The sequence below is a fragment of the Meles meles genome, chromosome 5 (assembly GCF_922984935.1).
Source record: "Meles meles chromosome 5, mMelMel3.1 paternal haplotype, whole genome shotgun sequence".
Classification (NCBI taxonomy): Eukaryota; Metazoa; Chordata; class Mammalia; order Carnivora; family Mustelidae; genus Meles; species Meles meles.
The window spans coordinates 59,752,346-59,767,442 of NC_060070.1; the positions used below are offsets into that span (position 1 = coordinate 59,752,346).

The following is a 15,097-nucleotide window of genomic DNA, read 5'->3' on the forward strand; positions in this document are numbered from 1 at the left end:
ATTTTACTTCCAAGATTACTTGGTTAGTTAATGAGAGAATCAGATCAAAGACCCATACCCCAAAGCCAGTGGTTTTTCCACAGCATCATTCAGGAAAATCACAGAAATGCTCCAGGTTCAACAGCAATTGTGATTAGAAGAGAAAGTTTAAGGATTGTCCAAAGCCAACATAAAGACATTTAAACTGCATTGGCCAACATGAAGAAGATGTTCAGTAATGCAGAAAGAGAAACTTGAAAGACGGATAGAAAACCACATGGCTGCTTTGGGATAATTCTTCCTATAATATAGTTATCTGTAGCAGAAGCTCTTTTCTATATAGTTGGAGGAGAAAATCTTGGTTCTGTATTAGTAGTAGAATCAATTCTTTCTCCAGCTATTTTATTTATTTTTCTCTATATTCCACAAAAAAAAAATGAACATTAATTAAATGGCAAACAGGGATCCTTCCTCAATATAGTAAAAGGGTAAGATATGCACATAAGTAACTAGGGCAAAAGAAAGTGCAGATACTACAAAATACATATATATATATATAATAGCTTATTTTATATTTCTAATATATAACATTTACATAATATAAAATATAATATTACATAATGGTGTCTGCACTATATTTTAATTTGGGAATTAAATACACACACACACACACACACTCACACATTAAATGTCATATAGTTTCAAAGAAGAAGAGATGACTTCTAGTTTTAGGATAGTAGGGGAGGGAGAGGTAGTTTATAGATGACTTCATTCCTTGAGGAAGAGGAGAGTTCAAAAATGAAAAAACTGGTAAAAAGACATTCCCTAGCAGATACCACCCCTTAAGTGAAACCAGAGAGGCTAGAAAACAAACAGAATACATTCACTCTTTCAAAAACATGAAAACAAAACAACGCAAACCATGAGGAAGCTACAACGTGCCATGCATTGGGAAAAGAAGATTGAAAAAGAACCAGCACTACTCCGATGGTACTGACTGTCTAGGAATGGGCTACAAACTGGGAAATCAGGGTTTGAACCTGCGGACATGGAAGGATGGAGGGAAAATTAAAGTTGGAAAGGCAGGTTGAGGTTCTTTGTAGAATATCCTGCATGCCACACTTACACTTGGCCTATCCTGCATAAGTATGGAACTAATTCTCGAGCCCATTTCTCACTGTTGTAAAGCCTCTACGACCAAGCAAAAGATAGTTTCTTGAAAGATTTTTTAATTCAGATTCAGTTTAGTTAGTCTCATTCCATGCAAAAGCAAATTATCTGTAAATTAAGTACCAATGTTGGTTCCAATTCTACATCTTAAGAAGATTCTCCATCCCTAACACTAGCAGAAAGACACTCAGAGGTTAGTTTTAAATCTACAGATGGCGAAACTACTAGTCATTCCCTATTTTTAAGATTTTTTATTACCAAATTAAAAAGTATTTCTGAATTTTAAATTATTTTACTTAGTATAAGAGAAACACAATGGTTTTCTCTAGCCATCAATGTGTCCTACTGTCATTACTGAAGTGGAATTTAATTATTCTCTGTGACTCTTTGGCCTGAATACAAGGGTTCAGGTAAACATAAACATTTATATAGTGAAACGAAAATATGTCAGAAGTCAGAATAAGATCCATCAAAGGATTCTTAATAATAAAATTCTGGCCAAAGACTGGGGGCAGGAGGTAGTGATTAACAATTTATACTGGGAAAATTTTGCAACCTACTTTTTAAGATGTTCTCTCTGCCACCGTATTTAGTAAACCACAAAACATCACACACTTGTTTTTATCCCTTGAAAAGAATATAGTCGCTTTTTGTGGATGGAAATGAAATGCATTTAAAAGAATCTAAATGGACACTGAAATGTGGGAATAAAGTATCTGCTTATTTTCTAAAACCACAATGTCTGACATTTGGGGAGAAAAGTTTTGTTTATTTGTATTCTGTTTTGATGGTTACTCTTCTGGAAGGATGGAGGGTGGGCAAAGGGCCACACTTCTGACTGAAAACTTCAGTGGCAGCTTTTTATTTATCAGAGCCAAAAGTTCATTTGCCATAGTAATCCTTATTGGAAAAAATACAGTATTAACCCAGTAATAAATTGATGGTGTTGCTAAATATTTTCCTGTTAATTTTAGTAGTTTATCTTGGTTAAAAATCAAGAAAAACTGTGATTTAAAATTCACAGAGCACTGAGTGGATTCATTTATGAATTATTTACTGAGCTAAATGTGCTAAGCACTACTATATTGATACAAAAGTTCAAACACAATATCCAACACAAATACAATAAGAAATCATAATCATCAAAGTAGAATGTCTACATACTAACATAACGAACACATCAAATTAAGCGTTATTACCATGAAGCCATATAATATGATTTCTATCAAGTAGCTACTTGATCGGTTATTAAATGCATAGAGATCTGATTTTGAAAAAAATAAACATTGTGTATTTTCCTTTCAAAGGAAAGTAAACAAGACAAGTTTATCGTAATACCATCATTAAATATAAGTTACTTTTCACCATCTGTCACGCGCATTACGGCTAACAGTTTCATACCTGTTCTTCTAATAATTCCTGCCACAACATATTGATTTCCTGTAACCTATTCCAACGTTCCTCGGTCCAACGGCACACTGCTGTCCAGCGTTCACCAAGTTTCTAGTAAAGGAAGAAACTATCCTTTGTCAACAGAACCTTAAAAGATAGTTACAATGATCCTTAAAGAAATTCATGACATCCATTGCTCTTTACTACAGAGTAACAATTTATAAAAAAATATTTTTAAGGGCGCCTGGGTGGCTCAGTGGGTTGAGCCGCTGCCTTCGGCTCAGGTCATGATCTCAGGGTCCTGGGATCGAGTCCCGCATCCGGCTCTCTGCTCAGCAGGGAGCCTGCTTCCTCCTCTCTCTCTGCCTGCGTCTCTGCCTACTTGTGATCTCTCTCTCTCGCTGTCAAATAAATAAAAAAAAAAAAAATATTTTTAATAAAAATTGCTTTAAAATAGTACAGATGAATCCTATAAATTTATAGATGAGAAAAACTAATTTCCAAAGAATTTAACTGTTTCGTATTACATAGTTAGAAAGTGGTACGGTTAGAACTCTGTTCTTTAACTTTTGACTCCAAATTCCTGCTCTTTCCGTATCAGTGGTTTTTATATGATAATTTGACACTTTTCACATACCTTCAGAACAGAGCATACATATCTACTTTTTGTGCTTCAACTTTTTCAGGCTGCAATTATCTTTTCAAAAAAAATCATTGCATCAATTAATCACCTTTTATATGCCAAGAAAATTTTCATATGGAATACCAAAAAGGAAAAAAAAAAAATTAACCCTATAAAAACTGTTTTGAGTTTCTGTAAGATTTTTAAAAATGCTCAATTGATTTGTTCTGTTTATATTACACAAAAATCAGGAACAGAATCTTAGGAGTATTAGCAATGCTAAATGAATAAATTTGGTTGTTTAAAAATCATTATTTATGATGACTTTTCCAACACATTATTTTATTACCACTTTCTAAATAACGATTAACAAATGTTACATTTAATTTCCACATTACTTACATGTTCAAGGAATTATTTAATTCATATTATATTATTTCAATACTTAATACCAGGGTAAGCTTTGTAGAAAGCAAAGAGTAGAGAAGTTAGAGCCAAAAGACAGGACTCCAGTCTTGGCATGAAAATTCATTGCCTACTTAAATCTCAGTGGCATCACATGAATCTCCATCCCCTCACTGTTAAATAGGCAAGACATGAATGCCTAGCTCTCAGATTACTGTAATAACTAAGTAATGTTCCACCAAAAAGTCTCAGAACCACCGGCCAACTTTAAATGTTATAAAAGAAAAAATTTCAAATGATAAGATTGTAGTCTGAAAGTGATTGAAAATCATCTGGCATCATCATATTGGGTAATCCAAATACTGTTCAAACAAAATAGCAAAAAATCTCTAATTAAAGACTTGTAAAGATACACTATAGCCTTTGTGCAAAAAGCAGCTATTTTGGGGTTCCCAAAACTGTTGTTGAAAGTCATGCTTTGATCTCCCAAAGAAGCAGGGCTATTTAACCCTGCATAGCTGAAATTCTCAAACTTCAACAGGCACATAAGTACAGATCCACTGGCCCCGTTCCCAGGGATTCAGGTCTGTGTGGAGCCCGGAATCTACATTTTAACAAAGTCCTCAAGCTGTTTCCATTTTGCAGGAGGAAGCTGGGGAACACAAGCAGCCCTGCCCGTCCGCCCGCCAAAGGCAGCAAGAAAGGAAAGATCCTGAGTACCCCTATTGAACCCACAGCTGGGGGAACCCAACTGGGAAGCTCAAACTAAAGGTTAGCGTACTCCTCTAAATGAACAGTGAGACAGGACCTGAAGAACAGGGGTGCCAAATCAGGGTTTCAGACCACAGGGTCCTTGGGACTAGCCCACCTCCAGGGTCCATACCTGTAACTGATCTTCGAGAACAGCAGTGGCGCTCTCACCACTATTTTCATCAACAATCACCACCATGTGCGTTAGTGAATTTACCTTCACCTGTTCAGCCTCAAGATCATTTTGCAAACGCTAGGGAAAAAAAAATTAAGATACACCATTATTTCTATTCTCTTCACATTTACCTATTTAAAATCCACTCACCTGCCAAGAGTAATTAAGGACACTTAATGAGGCATCGTGTTTAAACTTCCCGTCATTACTCTAAGTGTTCTACTAATGAAACAAGCCCCTTAACATTTTTACATTTCATCATCATGAACCAAAGCAGGTAGAAAAATGCAGTGCCATAACAAATCGCAAATGGGATATCATCATTCTTAATACAAGTACTGGCAAAAAAAAAAAAAAAAAAGTGGAACTGAGGGCTTGAGTGAATACAAAAGAAATTAAGATAAGAACATAGAATTCCTCAGACCAAAAAAAAAATAATAATAATAATACAGAGTCAGATCATTTTAGTGAAACATAATGTAAGGTGAGAGGTAAGTAGAATGGGGCCTGAAAGTCAGAACTACTTAGATTAGCTACACAGGAAAGCAATTCAGGATATACAGACACCTTCCGCTCTCCCCTTTTGCATGGGAAAAGCATGATAGGTCATTAGATTTTTGCACGTAGGTAATTTATTAAACGCCAACAGTGTTGTCAAATGCCTCTTGAGTCGTGTTTAATGTATCCTTATGCTTTATCTATCAGTTATCTAGTTATTCCACTGAAAAATAAAACTCTTCAATTTGCAGAGAAGCTCTTTTACTCTTCCTTTCCCTGACTATGAAAAGTTATCTTCTAAATTTGTGACCAGATTATATTGTCTACCAAATTTCGATTCCTTGTCTGGTGCCTGATACTCTCCTCTATCACAGAAGAAACATAGCTTTCGTTAAAGGATGAGGTCCAGATAAATCTTAGGGTTTGCTTCATTCCCCACACCCTGCATTAATTCCAATACACTAGGGTCCTTAGCCACTTAGAGGTACAAAACAAAAACCCTTAAGAGCCTTATGAACACTAAGTCCTTTCATAAGAAAACTACACAGACTTATGTAAAATTGTACCTGCACTGTCATCCCTGGCTTAGGGCTTAAAAAAGCCACACAGCCTGAGTGTTTATATCAGACACTGAATAAAAGAGAACACTGAAGAAATATCCCATCTCTGCACAAATGACAGAAGCCATCAGTCCCCGAGAAGGCTAAGTGTTGCCTTTTCATATTTGATAAGGTATAAAAGAAATATGAGCCAGATTTACTTTATGATCTTCCAGCAGCTTTTGTAGGGATTTTAAATCATCATCCAGGGGGCAAGTTTCCATCTTTTGAATGCGTTCTTCTGTGAGCGTTAACCAGGCGGACAGCTGCTGCAACTGCTTCTTTTGTAGCTCCATCAACACATCGTGCAGCCTGGCCGAGGACAAACACACGTCAGCCCCACTCGTTTTCCCCTTTGCAAAAGCCAAACACATGCTCCAGGCACCAAAGAAATGGGGCAAGGGAATGCAGTCTTGTCTAACCATTGGAAGTACCATTCAGTCTTTAAATACAGAAACAAGCACAAAAACTTTTACTTTCTTCCTAAATGAAGTCAATTAAATGGAGCTAAAGGATGCAAATCACAGCCCCCTCTATTCATATCAGAATCATTGTTTCTTCAATCCGGAATTCCTGCTTATTAAATAGGTGGAAATTGCAACGGAATGCAGCTTGCTCCTTATTACACAATACATAAAATAAAATGAACCATGGGAAAAAGAAACTGCTCTAAAAAAAACGTTACACGATGGAATTGTAGATAAATACTATATAGTCCTGTCTTCAGATAGAGTTCATGGCTGGCTGATTTTAATGCCGTGAAGAGATAACTGTCCATATGAAATGTCTTCTCCTTTTTTGCTCATTTCTGTACTCCCAACCTTTACCTTCTCATTCGGTTAACACATCGAAGAGGAAACAAGCATCACACAAAATCCCAGCAACGTTACAAAAAGAAAAGTACAACTTTTACAAGGCAAGTTCTGAAATTATCTTCGCAGACATGCAGGCTTTCACCGAGCTAAACTGAGCAATGCAGCCGATGGGATAAAGTGTTAGTTTCTTTGCTTCCACTCACCGGGACTGTCTGTCCATACTATCCACCCTAAGTGCCTCCCATCTAGCATTTAGCAGGGTCATTTGTTCCTGAATCTCAAATTCCTCTTCATCTGACAGAGTTCCTTGTGTTATCAGCTGGTTTCCTGCCTGTAGGACACTCCCCACACTGCTCTGGTGTGCTGTCAGTTCCATCATAAAAGCCTAGAAAGGTACATCATTATGATTTGTGAGCTGCTCATTGAAGAAAAAAAAAATCTTAATAAATTGTTAATGCCTAATATCAGTGCTGCAGAAAAAAGTAGCCACATAGAGTATAAATAAAGTAGACTTTGCTCCAATGGTTGAAGCGCTGAGTATCGGAAATAAGCAGCTAGCTTAAGTAAAAAGGGGAACAGATCAAAGAGGACAATGTTACATCTGATACCAGCTTTTTTTAAATAAATGCTGATTACGCTACTGATTGTGAACACGGAATTATGAGAAAATAGAATAAGTAAAACACCATGCTCACCCAAGAGGACCTGCTTCAGAAAGATTACCGTTTCTATTATTTTCAAATCAAAATAGCAAATAAACCCATCTATTAATATACCAACACATAAAAAAAAACTACTTAATCAAAGGAAATCTCCATATAATCAAATCAAATCATTACACTACAAAGATATATAGTCTCAAAACAATAAGAAATTTTCATTATATAAAATTATACAGGAACACTGGATAGGATATTTGCTTAATTATCTGATCAATGAAAATAGTCACTTTCTAGGGGGCACTCAAAACCTAAAGATTTGGTGTATTGATGAGCCATATGGTATTTTAATTTTAACCATATAATTCTTAACCTCAGAAACAAGCAGTACAACACATTAATTTTTGTCCGTGGCTCCACAGAACATACAAGCCATATAAGACTAAAATCTGAAATCTAATTCCAATGCACAGTTACTCACGCACACCAATTTTAAAACCAAGTCCTATTTAAATATCACAAGTCCTAAAATACACCATGACCTTCCTACGGAGATGTCAGTAAACAAGGAACATCAGGGTAGAGCCCCTGATTAAGGCACAGACACCAGGGTGCATATAGCCTGTCCATCAGCTACAGGTTATTTACTTCATGGGTAGCAAACTGGTCTTTGACTTCTTCCACATCATCGGAAATATCATCCAGCTCCTGGAAAGTGTCCTCGGCGGAAAGCAGCCAGGTCAGCACTTCCTCCAGCGCTATCTGATAGCTGTCCAGATCCATGTCAACCTCGGTGACCGTGCTAGGGGTTTCGGCTCCAGGACGCTCATGCTCCTCCTCCAGTGCTGAGCTCTAGAAAAACAAACCCAACAGAACACCCACAGGCATCATGAAAGCAAGAAGGTGTTCAAGAAAGACGCGCTGTATGGAGAACATTAAGGTTCCACCATGACTTAGGCATTCATCCAATTCTCAGGAGCAGGGCACGCAATGCCATAAACGGAGCAGGAGGCATTTGTGAAGTGCTCTGGGAAGGCAAAGAGGACAAAAGTAGAATGCACTCATGGATTCTGTACTCATGGAAATTTTAATATAGTCAGAGAGAGATAAATAACCCACATGAATCACTTCTGAGCAAAAATAAAATGGCTATTAGCAAAGTTATAAATTCCACGGATCCAACAAGGGATGCTATTTGAGTACACTAAGGGCTAAAATAGGAAAGTTTTATAGTGAATCTGGAACATGTTGGGCCTTGAAGGATGGATATAATTTAAAGAAAAATAGATAGAGACTGGAACTCTGCTTTGACCCCCAGTTTTACTTAGTTGCATTTTGTACTGCATTTTAGACACTGAAACACTGCGACACATCCAGACTGGTATACCAATGGTATTTTTTGAGGCAACTGTCCGAGAGAGAGAGAGAGAGAGAGAGAGAGAGAGAGAGAGAGAGAGTGTGTGTGTGTGTGTGTGTGTGTGTGTGTGTGTGTGTGTGTGTGTGGTGTATACGGGGCTGGGTTTCAGGGAAGACTTCTCTGAAAAAGTCCCAGTGAACCAGAAAAGACAGGAAGCTTGCCATGCACATAGGAGGTGCAGAAGCATTTCACAGACAAGAACGCACATGAACAAAGTCTTGGGGAAGGAAAAGACAATGTCCATCATGACTACAGAGCAGCAGCCAGAGAGGAACTGACTGCAGAGGTAGTCTGGCTCTTGAAAACAAAAAGAGAAGATGAGGCCTTTAATTAGCATGAAGGCTGGAACAGAAAGAAAACACACACCAAAAACATTTTGATGGAAGAACCAAACAGACCCAGTAAACCACATGCAGGAGTTAAAAAAGTGAATCAGGGAGCACGCAGATGAAACATTGGATAATTAAGACATAGATGGTGCCAAAGACAGAGAAGGGGAAATGAGATGAGTTCTGGACCTAAAAATCCTCAAACTGTGGAGACAAAATAACCCTGGATATCATGTAGTACCAAACCCCTAGACTACAATGAGGATACCTGAGCACAAGGACAGTTAGTGACCAGCCAACAGTCACTTAGATGGGCCCTACGATCCCTGAGGGCTGAGGTGGAAGGCATTATTTAACTGCCAATGTTCAGAGGTATTAACTGAAACACGAGAGGAGACTTTCAACTGAAAGTGTGATTTACAGAGAAATGCAAGAATTATTTGCTGACTACCTAAGTCCTACAGCGTATGTTTTAGGAAGAGCCAGAGAGGAAGGCTGGCTATCAGTATTCATTGGAAAGGAGCGGGTGGCAAACTCTTGTCAAAGAGTAGATAGATGATTAAAACTTAGCCACATTTTATTTCTTCAGTTAACTTAATTCAGCCTCTATGGCACTAATGAAAGCAGGAAAATGTTAATACACTTGCTCTTAATCAAACAGCAAATGGCTTCTCTAATTCTTATCATGGAATCCTGAGCACTAAACAAAAATGATGATTTTATCTACACATCATGAAAGGCAAATGAAATTTCCTTCCTTTTGAAGAATGGCTTTAACTGTATGAAGTAAAATATACCACCTTTCTAATGAAAGGAACCCCGATCTAATAAAGAAATGATTTTAAAATCAAAAGGCAACCTCAGAAGATTATCTGAGCCAATTAGCAGGGTGCATCATTAATGACAGACAGCTATGTTACTCAAAACAAACGCTTCTCAGCGTTTTCTTTTCAGTCAGGTATAAAACACTAGGGCTTTTCCTCAGTATCACTCGATTTTCAAAGCTATGAAAGAGCCCTGGGTTCAAAAGCTGGCCCATCTCTTGCCCTCTTTCCTTCAGTAAGTTATTTTCTGTTTCTGTAAAATCATGCTATTTTTTGAAATGGGGAACATAAAAGAATTGGTACCTACTACCCATAGAAAATCAGAAATAATAAGTAACCTCTCTGAGCTCCGGAGAATGAAAAACAAGTGTTAATGCCAATTCAAGACCATTGTCATTAGATGAGAATTAACTAACATTCTTTACAAAGGAACTTTTTGAGTGAGGATAAATGGCAGTGCCAAAACTAATTTAGAAGGAAAAGTTAAAGTGATGATAGCTGCTGCTTATTGAATGTCTATCAATATCACTGTAGGTACTTTGACTCACCTTTATAAGTGGGTGGTTTTATGCAGATTTTTCAGCTAAAACTGTGGTTGAAAAGGTAAGTAAGCAACTCAAAACAAATTGTAAGAGGAATGAATTTTGAGCTTCCAAGCCCATGCTTTCTGACTCTCTAAAATGTATTTATCATTTTGAAAGCCATGTACATCCCTTAATTGCTGAGTTGGCTAACACGCTGGATCAAAAGACTTTTGAAAAGGTTTTGTCCAACTGTTAAGATTCTCTCATTTTATGAATTAAGAGAACTGGTTAGACTACAACAGAGTAAGAAAATACAGATTGATTCAAGACATGATCATTCAGGAAGAAAAATTCATGACTTTGTATCTTCCCCAAAATATACATTTATATCCTGGTGAATAAAACCACTGGAAGCCCTTAAGTGAAAAACTCAGTAGCCTATTGGCAATTACTCCTCCTAAATGAAGGGGAAATAAAACTTACATTTTGATAGCCCTTGTGGGACTATAATGATTAAAAAAAAGAAAGAAAAAAAGACTAGTACTTGGAACACACTAGGCTGATGTGGGAAAACCATCTTCTGCACATGACAACAAAGATAAAATGAACAGACAATGGGAAAAGGTAGGTTCTTAAGCCTATCGTGCAGGAGAATGCTCACAGCCCTGGACTCTAACTCTAGCCTTATTGTCTAAAATAACGTATGTTCCTTCTCAGTAAAATCAGTTGAGCCACCGTTTTCCATTACATGCTGCTGACATATGATAGCATGCTAACTGATAAACAGAACTTCTTTTGCCTATGTAAGCTGAGAGCCCAAGATGTTCTCAGTCAAGAAAAGACTCCCCTGAAAGTGTTTTAATCTAGTACTTAAGAGAAAACAAATATGGCAAGTCAAAATTTTTATAAAAATTGACCTGTACCTGTATACTAATCTCTCCTTCTTCACATTCTTTCTTATATTTCCTTGGGAGTGTTTCTACTTCACGGATGGCATCTAGAGTGACTTGCTGAGGAAGCACCTCAAACAAAGATGTTAAATACATAATTATGGATTTCTTGTCAGGAAGCTGAACAGCAACATCTAAAAGTGGAAGAAAATAAGAAGCAGCTTAAATTAGATGTCGAAAATATGTGAATTGCTCAATATTAGCTATAAAATAACTACCTTTAGTACCCATAAACAATACTAGTATATAATCTTTGCAATACCAGAACTCAGTAAATTTCTAGTTCATATAATAATAGATGAGACAAAGGCAAAGAAGATTATTTATTTTGTTCAGTAACCTATTTCTTAAAAATCTCCCTAAAAGCTTCCCAAAAATGTTCAGATAATCTACCACTTAAGATGACACAGACTTTACTTATAATATAAAAAGTTTAGAATTCAACTCTGCAATATCTGTAACTAAAGTTTTTACATTACATGCAAGATCACATAAAAATGCACTTTAATTAAATAAGACAAATATTGAACTGCTTCTCTAATAATTGCATTGTCTTAAACTTTAAATCTTATGGTAGTATAAGTAACTATTCTCCAATGATGTAATTAAATTTCCCACCAAAGCATCCTACAAATTAAGTACAACAGTACTAATAACTAGTCTGCAATGAAATGGCTTGCACCATACTTAAAAGGAAAAAAAAAAAATCCACAATTCTTATTACTCTTTCTAAAAAGGAAAAAAAAAAATTCAAGTATTCAAAGTTATAGAGCAAAATCAAGGTTGAAATTAAACATTGAGCAATACCTTCAGGATCTAACAGCTTTTCTATTCCCAAATAAGTTTGAGCTTTGCTGAAGGCATGTTCAAGTCTCTCAACTGGGGACATTTTGACAACTCTATCCCAGCTGAAGAGATCAGGTCTGAAAATTACAATGGAAATAAAATGAATGAAAATGAAATATATGGACAAAAATAGTCACTGCTATACTTTAATACATTTCAGTTTTAGATTATTTTACCTGTGAGTTTAAATGAAGAAATTTTTATCTTTTATATCCCAAAGACTTGTCAAATATATATTTTAAAGTAATTTACAACATGAAAACAATGGATAAAACATTCTAAGTTTCTTGTGTTAGTTAAATACCTATTAAAATTTATGAAGTAACCACAAAAAGATTAGAAATGGTACATAATATTTCCCAAATAGTAAAGGAAAAAATGGGAAGAAGAATGAATCTATATAAGAAAACAAAGAAAAAATACACAGAAAAGTTAAAATAAATAAGAAGCTTAAAATAAGAGGTAAAAGTGAACCTAAATAAATTAATTATCACAATCAATGTTAATGGACTAAATTCTCCAACTGAAAGACCATGATTGGCAGAATAGAAAACCCAGCTTTGATCTGTTCATGGGATACTCCTGCAACAAAACCCTGAGAGAACTTTTCATCAATTATCCCCCTCCATACTACTATTGTCTAGTATTTCCTTTCTTTCTAAATTTTCTTTTAATCCAGCAAACTGGACATCACTGTTGCTCTGACCTACCCAAAACTTGGTCATTTTCTTTGTACTCTATCTGTTCTTGCATCTTAGACCCACTTAATTTCTGGGCTTTGCCTGCCCTTCATACCCAGTTCCTCCTCTGACCTCATCTTTTAATACTCCTCCTACTCATGCCACTGCACCCACTGACTTCCCAAAAGTCAGTCCCTCATCCACTCTTGCCTAATATATTTTACTTCAGCATGTTTACTATTTCTAAATACTATATGACCTACATTAACATTTTTTAAATTGTCTTCCTCCTTCTATTTGAATGGAAATTCTAAAAGGACCGGGATTTTTGCTTGTTTTATTCTCTGCTATATGACCTATACCTAGCACATAAAAGGCACTCCACAGATGCTTGCTAACTCAATTAAGTAATAGTTGGGGGAAACCTTTGGCTAAAATTCAATTTCTTTGATAACATCTCTAAACCAGCTAGGAAGAGAGGCCAGTCCTCGTAAACTGATAAAGAAGAAGTGGAAGACACTTGGGTATGGGAGTTCTTTAACTAGATAAAAAGTATATGAAAAAAGCAACAGCAGATATCAGTCTTGTGGTAAAATACTGAAACTACTCCCTTCGTTATGTAGAACAAAACATTCTGTTCACTATCACTAATTCAAATCAACACTGTATTGAAGGACAAGGCAAAAATGAGGGGGGAAGAGAAGAAAAGAGGAGAGAAGAAACTATTATGATTCATGGATAGTAAAAAAAAAAAAAATCCACCCTACAGAAACACCCAATTACAGATATGTTTTTGAAAAATTTGTAAAATTTTTAACAAGTTTCCAGATCTAAGATGTAGAAAAGTCAACTGCATTTTTTTACATATCAGCAAAAAACATACAGGAAACAGAAACTTGAAACAATAAGTAATTTATAATAGCAACAAAATATACAATAAATTTTGCCTTTTACATTTAAATCCTTGATGTATCTGGAATTACTTTTGGGTATGGGAGGTAAGGATACTGTTTATTTATTGACATATGGGTAACCAGTTGTCCCATACTATCCATTCATCTGCTTATCTGCAACATCAGCTCAGGTGCACAGCAGGATGGAGCTATTTCTGAGTTCCTTATCCTGTTAGACTGAACTCCATGCAACTGCCATTCTTATATGTCAAAACAGTCAAATGTTTGCAATTTCACATTATGCAGACCATTATTATATTCATGTATTTATTTATAGTACTACATATATAGTCTTAATAAATATAGCCTCATAACTAATTTTATTTCTGTTTCAGAGGCACTTCAACCTGGTTCTTCCTCAGGAGGGTACTGGCTCTCCTTGGGCCTTTAGTCTTTTATACAATTACATGTTTTATGAAAAAAATCAACTATCTTTATTTAATTGAGATTGCATTGAATTTATAAATTTATAGAGCTTTCCTTTTGGTATAAGAATGAAAAGACAATCCACTATATATATTACTGGTTAGTACTGAATACATGGGACTGAACTATATGAATTATTTTACATTTTTTAAAACTTGTAAATACGTAGAAGAAACCAAGGACATTGCACTGTGGCATTCGAATCCTATGGAAATGAAGACTCAATGGGTATTTTCTGCCATAAAGTTTCTTTTCTTAATGTTTAAGCGTGTGCAGAGAGGAGAGTGGTGGTAGTGGGGAAGGGGCTTTTGGGAGGAATAGTAAGGGAGAGACAGAGAGGAGATACCAATCTGTAAGGCCCACTCTAAGTAAGGTCATATCTCACTTATGTCGGTGGAGCACTGCATTAAAGGCAAGTCCATCTGTCCAGCTGGTAGTGAAGTTGAGGACGTTGACCTGGCTGTACGGCCTAGTAGACTGGCGCACCCAGCTCAGTAAGATCTTCTCACTGTTTGTCTGTTGCAAGTCTGACATGACATCTTTCATGACGTCTTTTACCTGTTCAAAAAAACCATGCTGCCTATAACTTAAAATAGTTGCTGGATCAAGTCTAATGATAATAATCAATTACCTGAGTCTAATCATGAGAAAATACCAGCCAAACCCCCATGGAGGGATATTCTACAAAGTAATTGTCCAGTACTTTTCAAAAAGCTCAATATCATGAAATACAAAGAAGGACTCAAAAACTATTCCAGATTAAAGAGGACTAAAGAGATGTGACAAATAAATGTAATGCATGATTTTGTATTTTCTTTTTCTTTTATAAAGGATATTACCAGGGCAATTGAAAAAAATCTCCCTAAGATGTATAAATTATATAATTGTATTGTTCTTATATTATCTTCCTGATTTTAATAATTACATATTATTTTAATATATAATTGTATGTTTAACAGTATTAGCACTATATTATATATTGTACATGTATATTATGATATTAACATTATATTCTAGTTATATAAGAGAATTCCCTACTTTGAAGAAAAAGGTTTTTACAGAATACACACTGAAGTATTTAGGC

The 15,097-nt window shown here is 35.9% G+C and overlaps 1 protein-coding gene across 4 annotated transcripts in view; it reads right to left on the reverse strand.

The window, feature by feature from the left end:
* The window catches only part of UTRN (utrophin), a 505,495-nt gene that overhangs the window by 366,619 nt on the left and 123,779 nt on the right, over positions 1 to 15,097 (reverse strand). For all 4 annotated transcript variants that reach the window (XM_046006019.1, XM_046006018.1, XM_046006020.1 and 1 more), the window contains 8 exons: positions 14,399 to 14,571; positions 11,916 to 12,031; positions 11,082 to 11,242; positions 7,713 to 7,916; positions 6,609 to 6,790; positions 5,752 to 5,902; positions 4,452 to 4,571; positions 2,551 to 2,652 (listed from right to left, as the gene is read on the reverse strand). In XM_046006019.1, the coding sequence (XP_045861975.1) occupies positions 2,551 to 2,652; positions 4,452 to 4,571; positions 5,752 to 5,902; positions 6,609 to 6,790; positions 7,713 to 7,916; positions 11,082 to 11,242; positions 11,916 to 12,031; positions 14,399 to 14,571 (1,209 nt within the window). The remainder of the gene's footprint in view (positions 1 to 2,550; positions 2,653 to 4,451; positions 4,572 to 5,751; positions 5,903 to 6,608; positions 6,791 to 7,712; positions 7,917 to 11,081; positions 11,243 to 11,915; positions 12,032 to 14,398; positions 14,572 to 15,097) is intronic.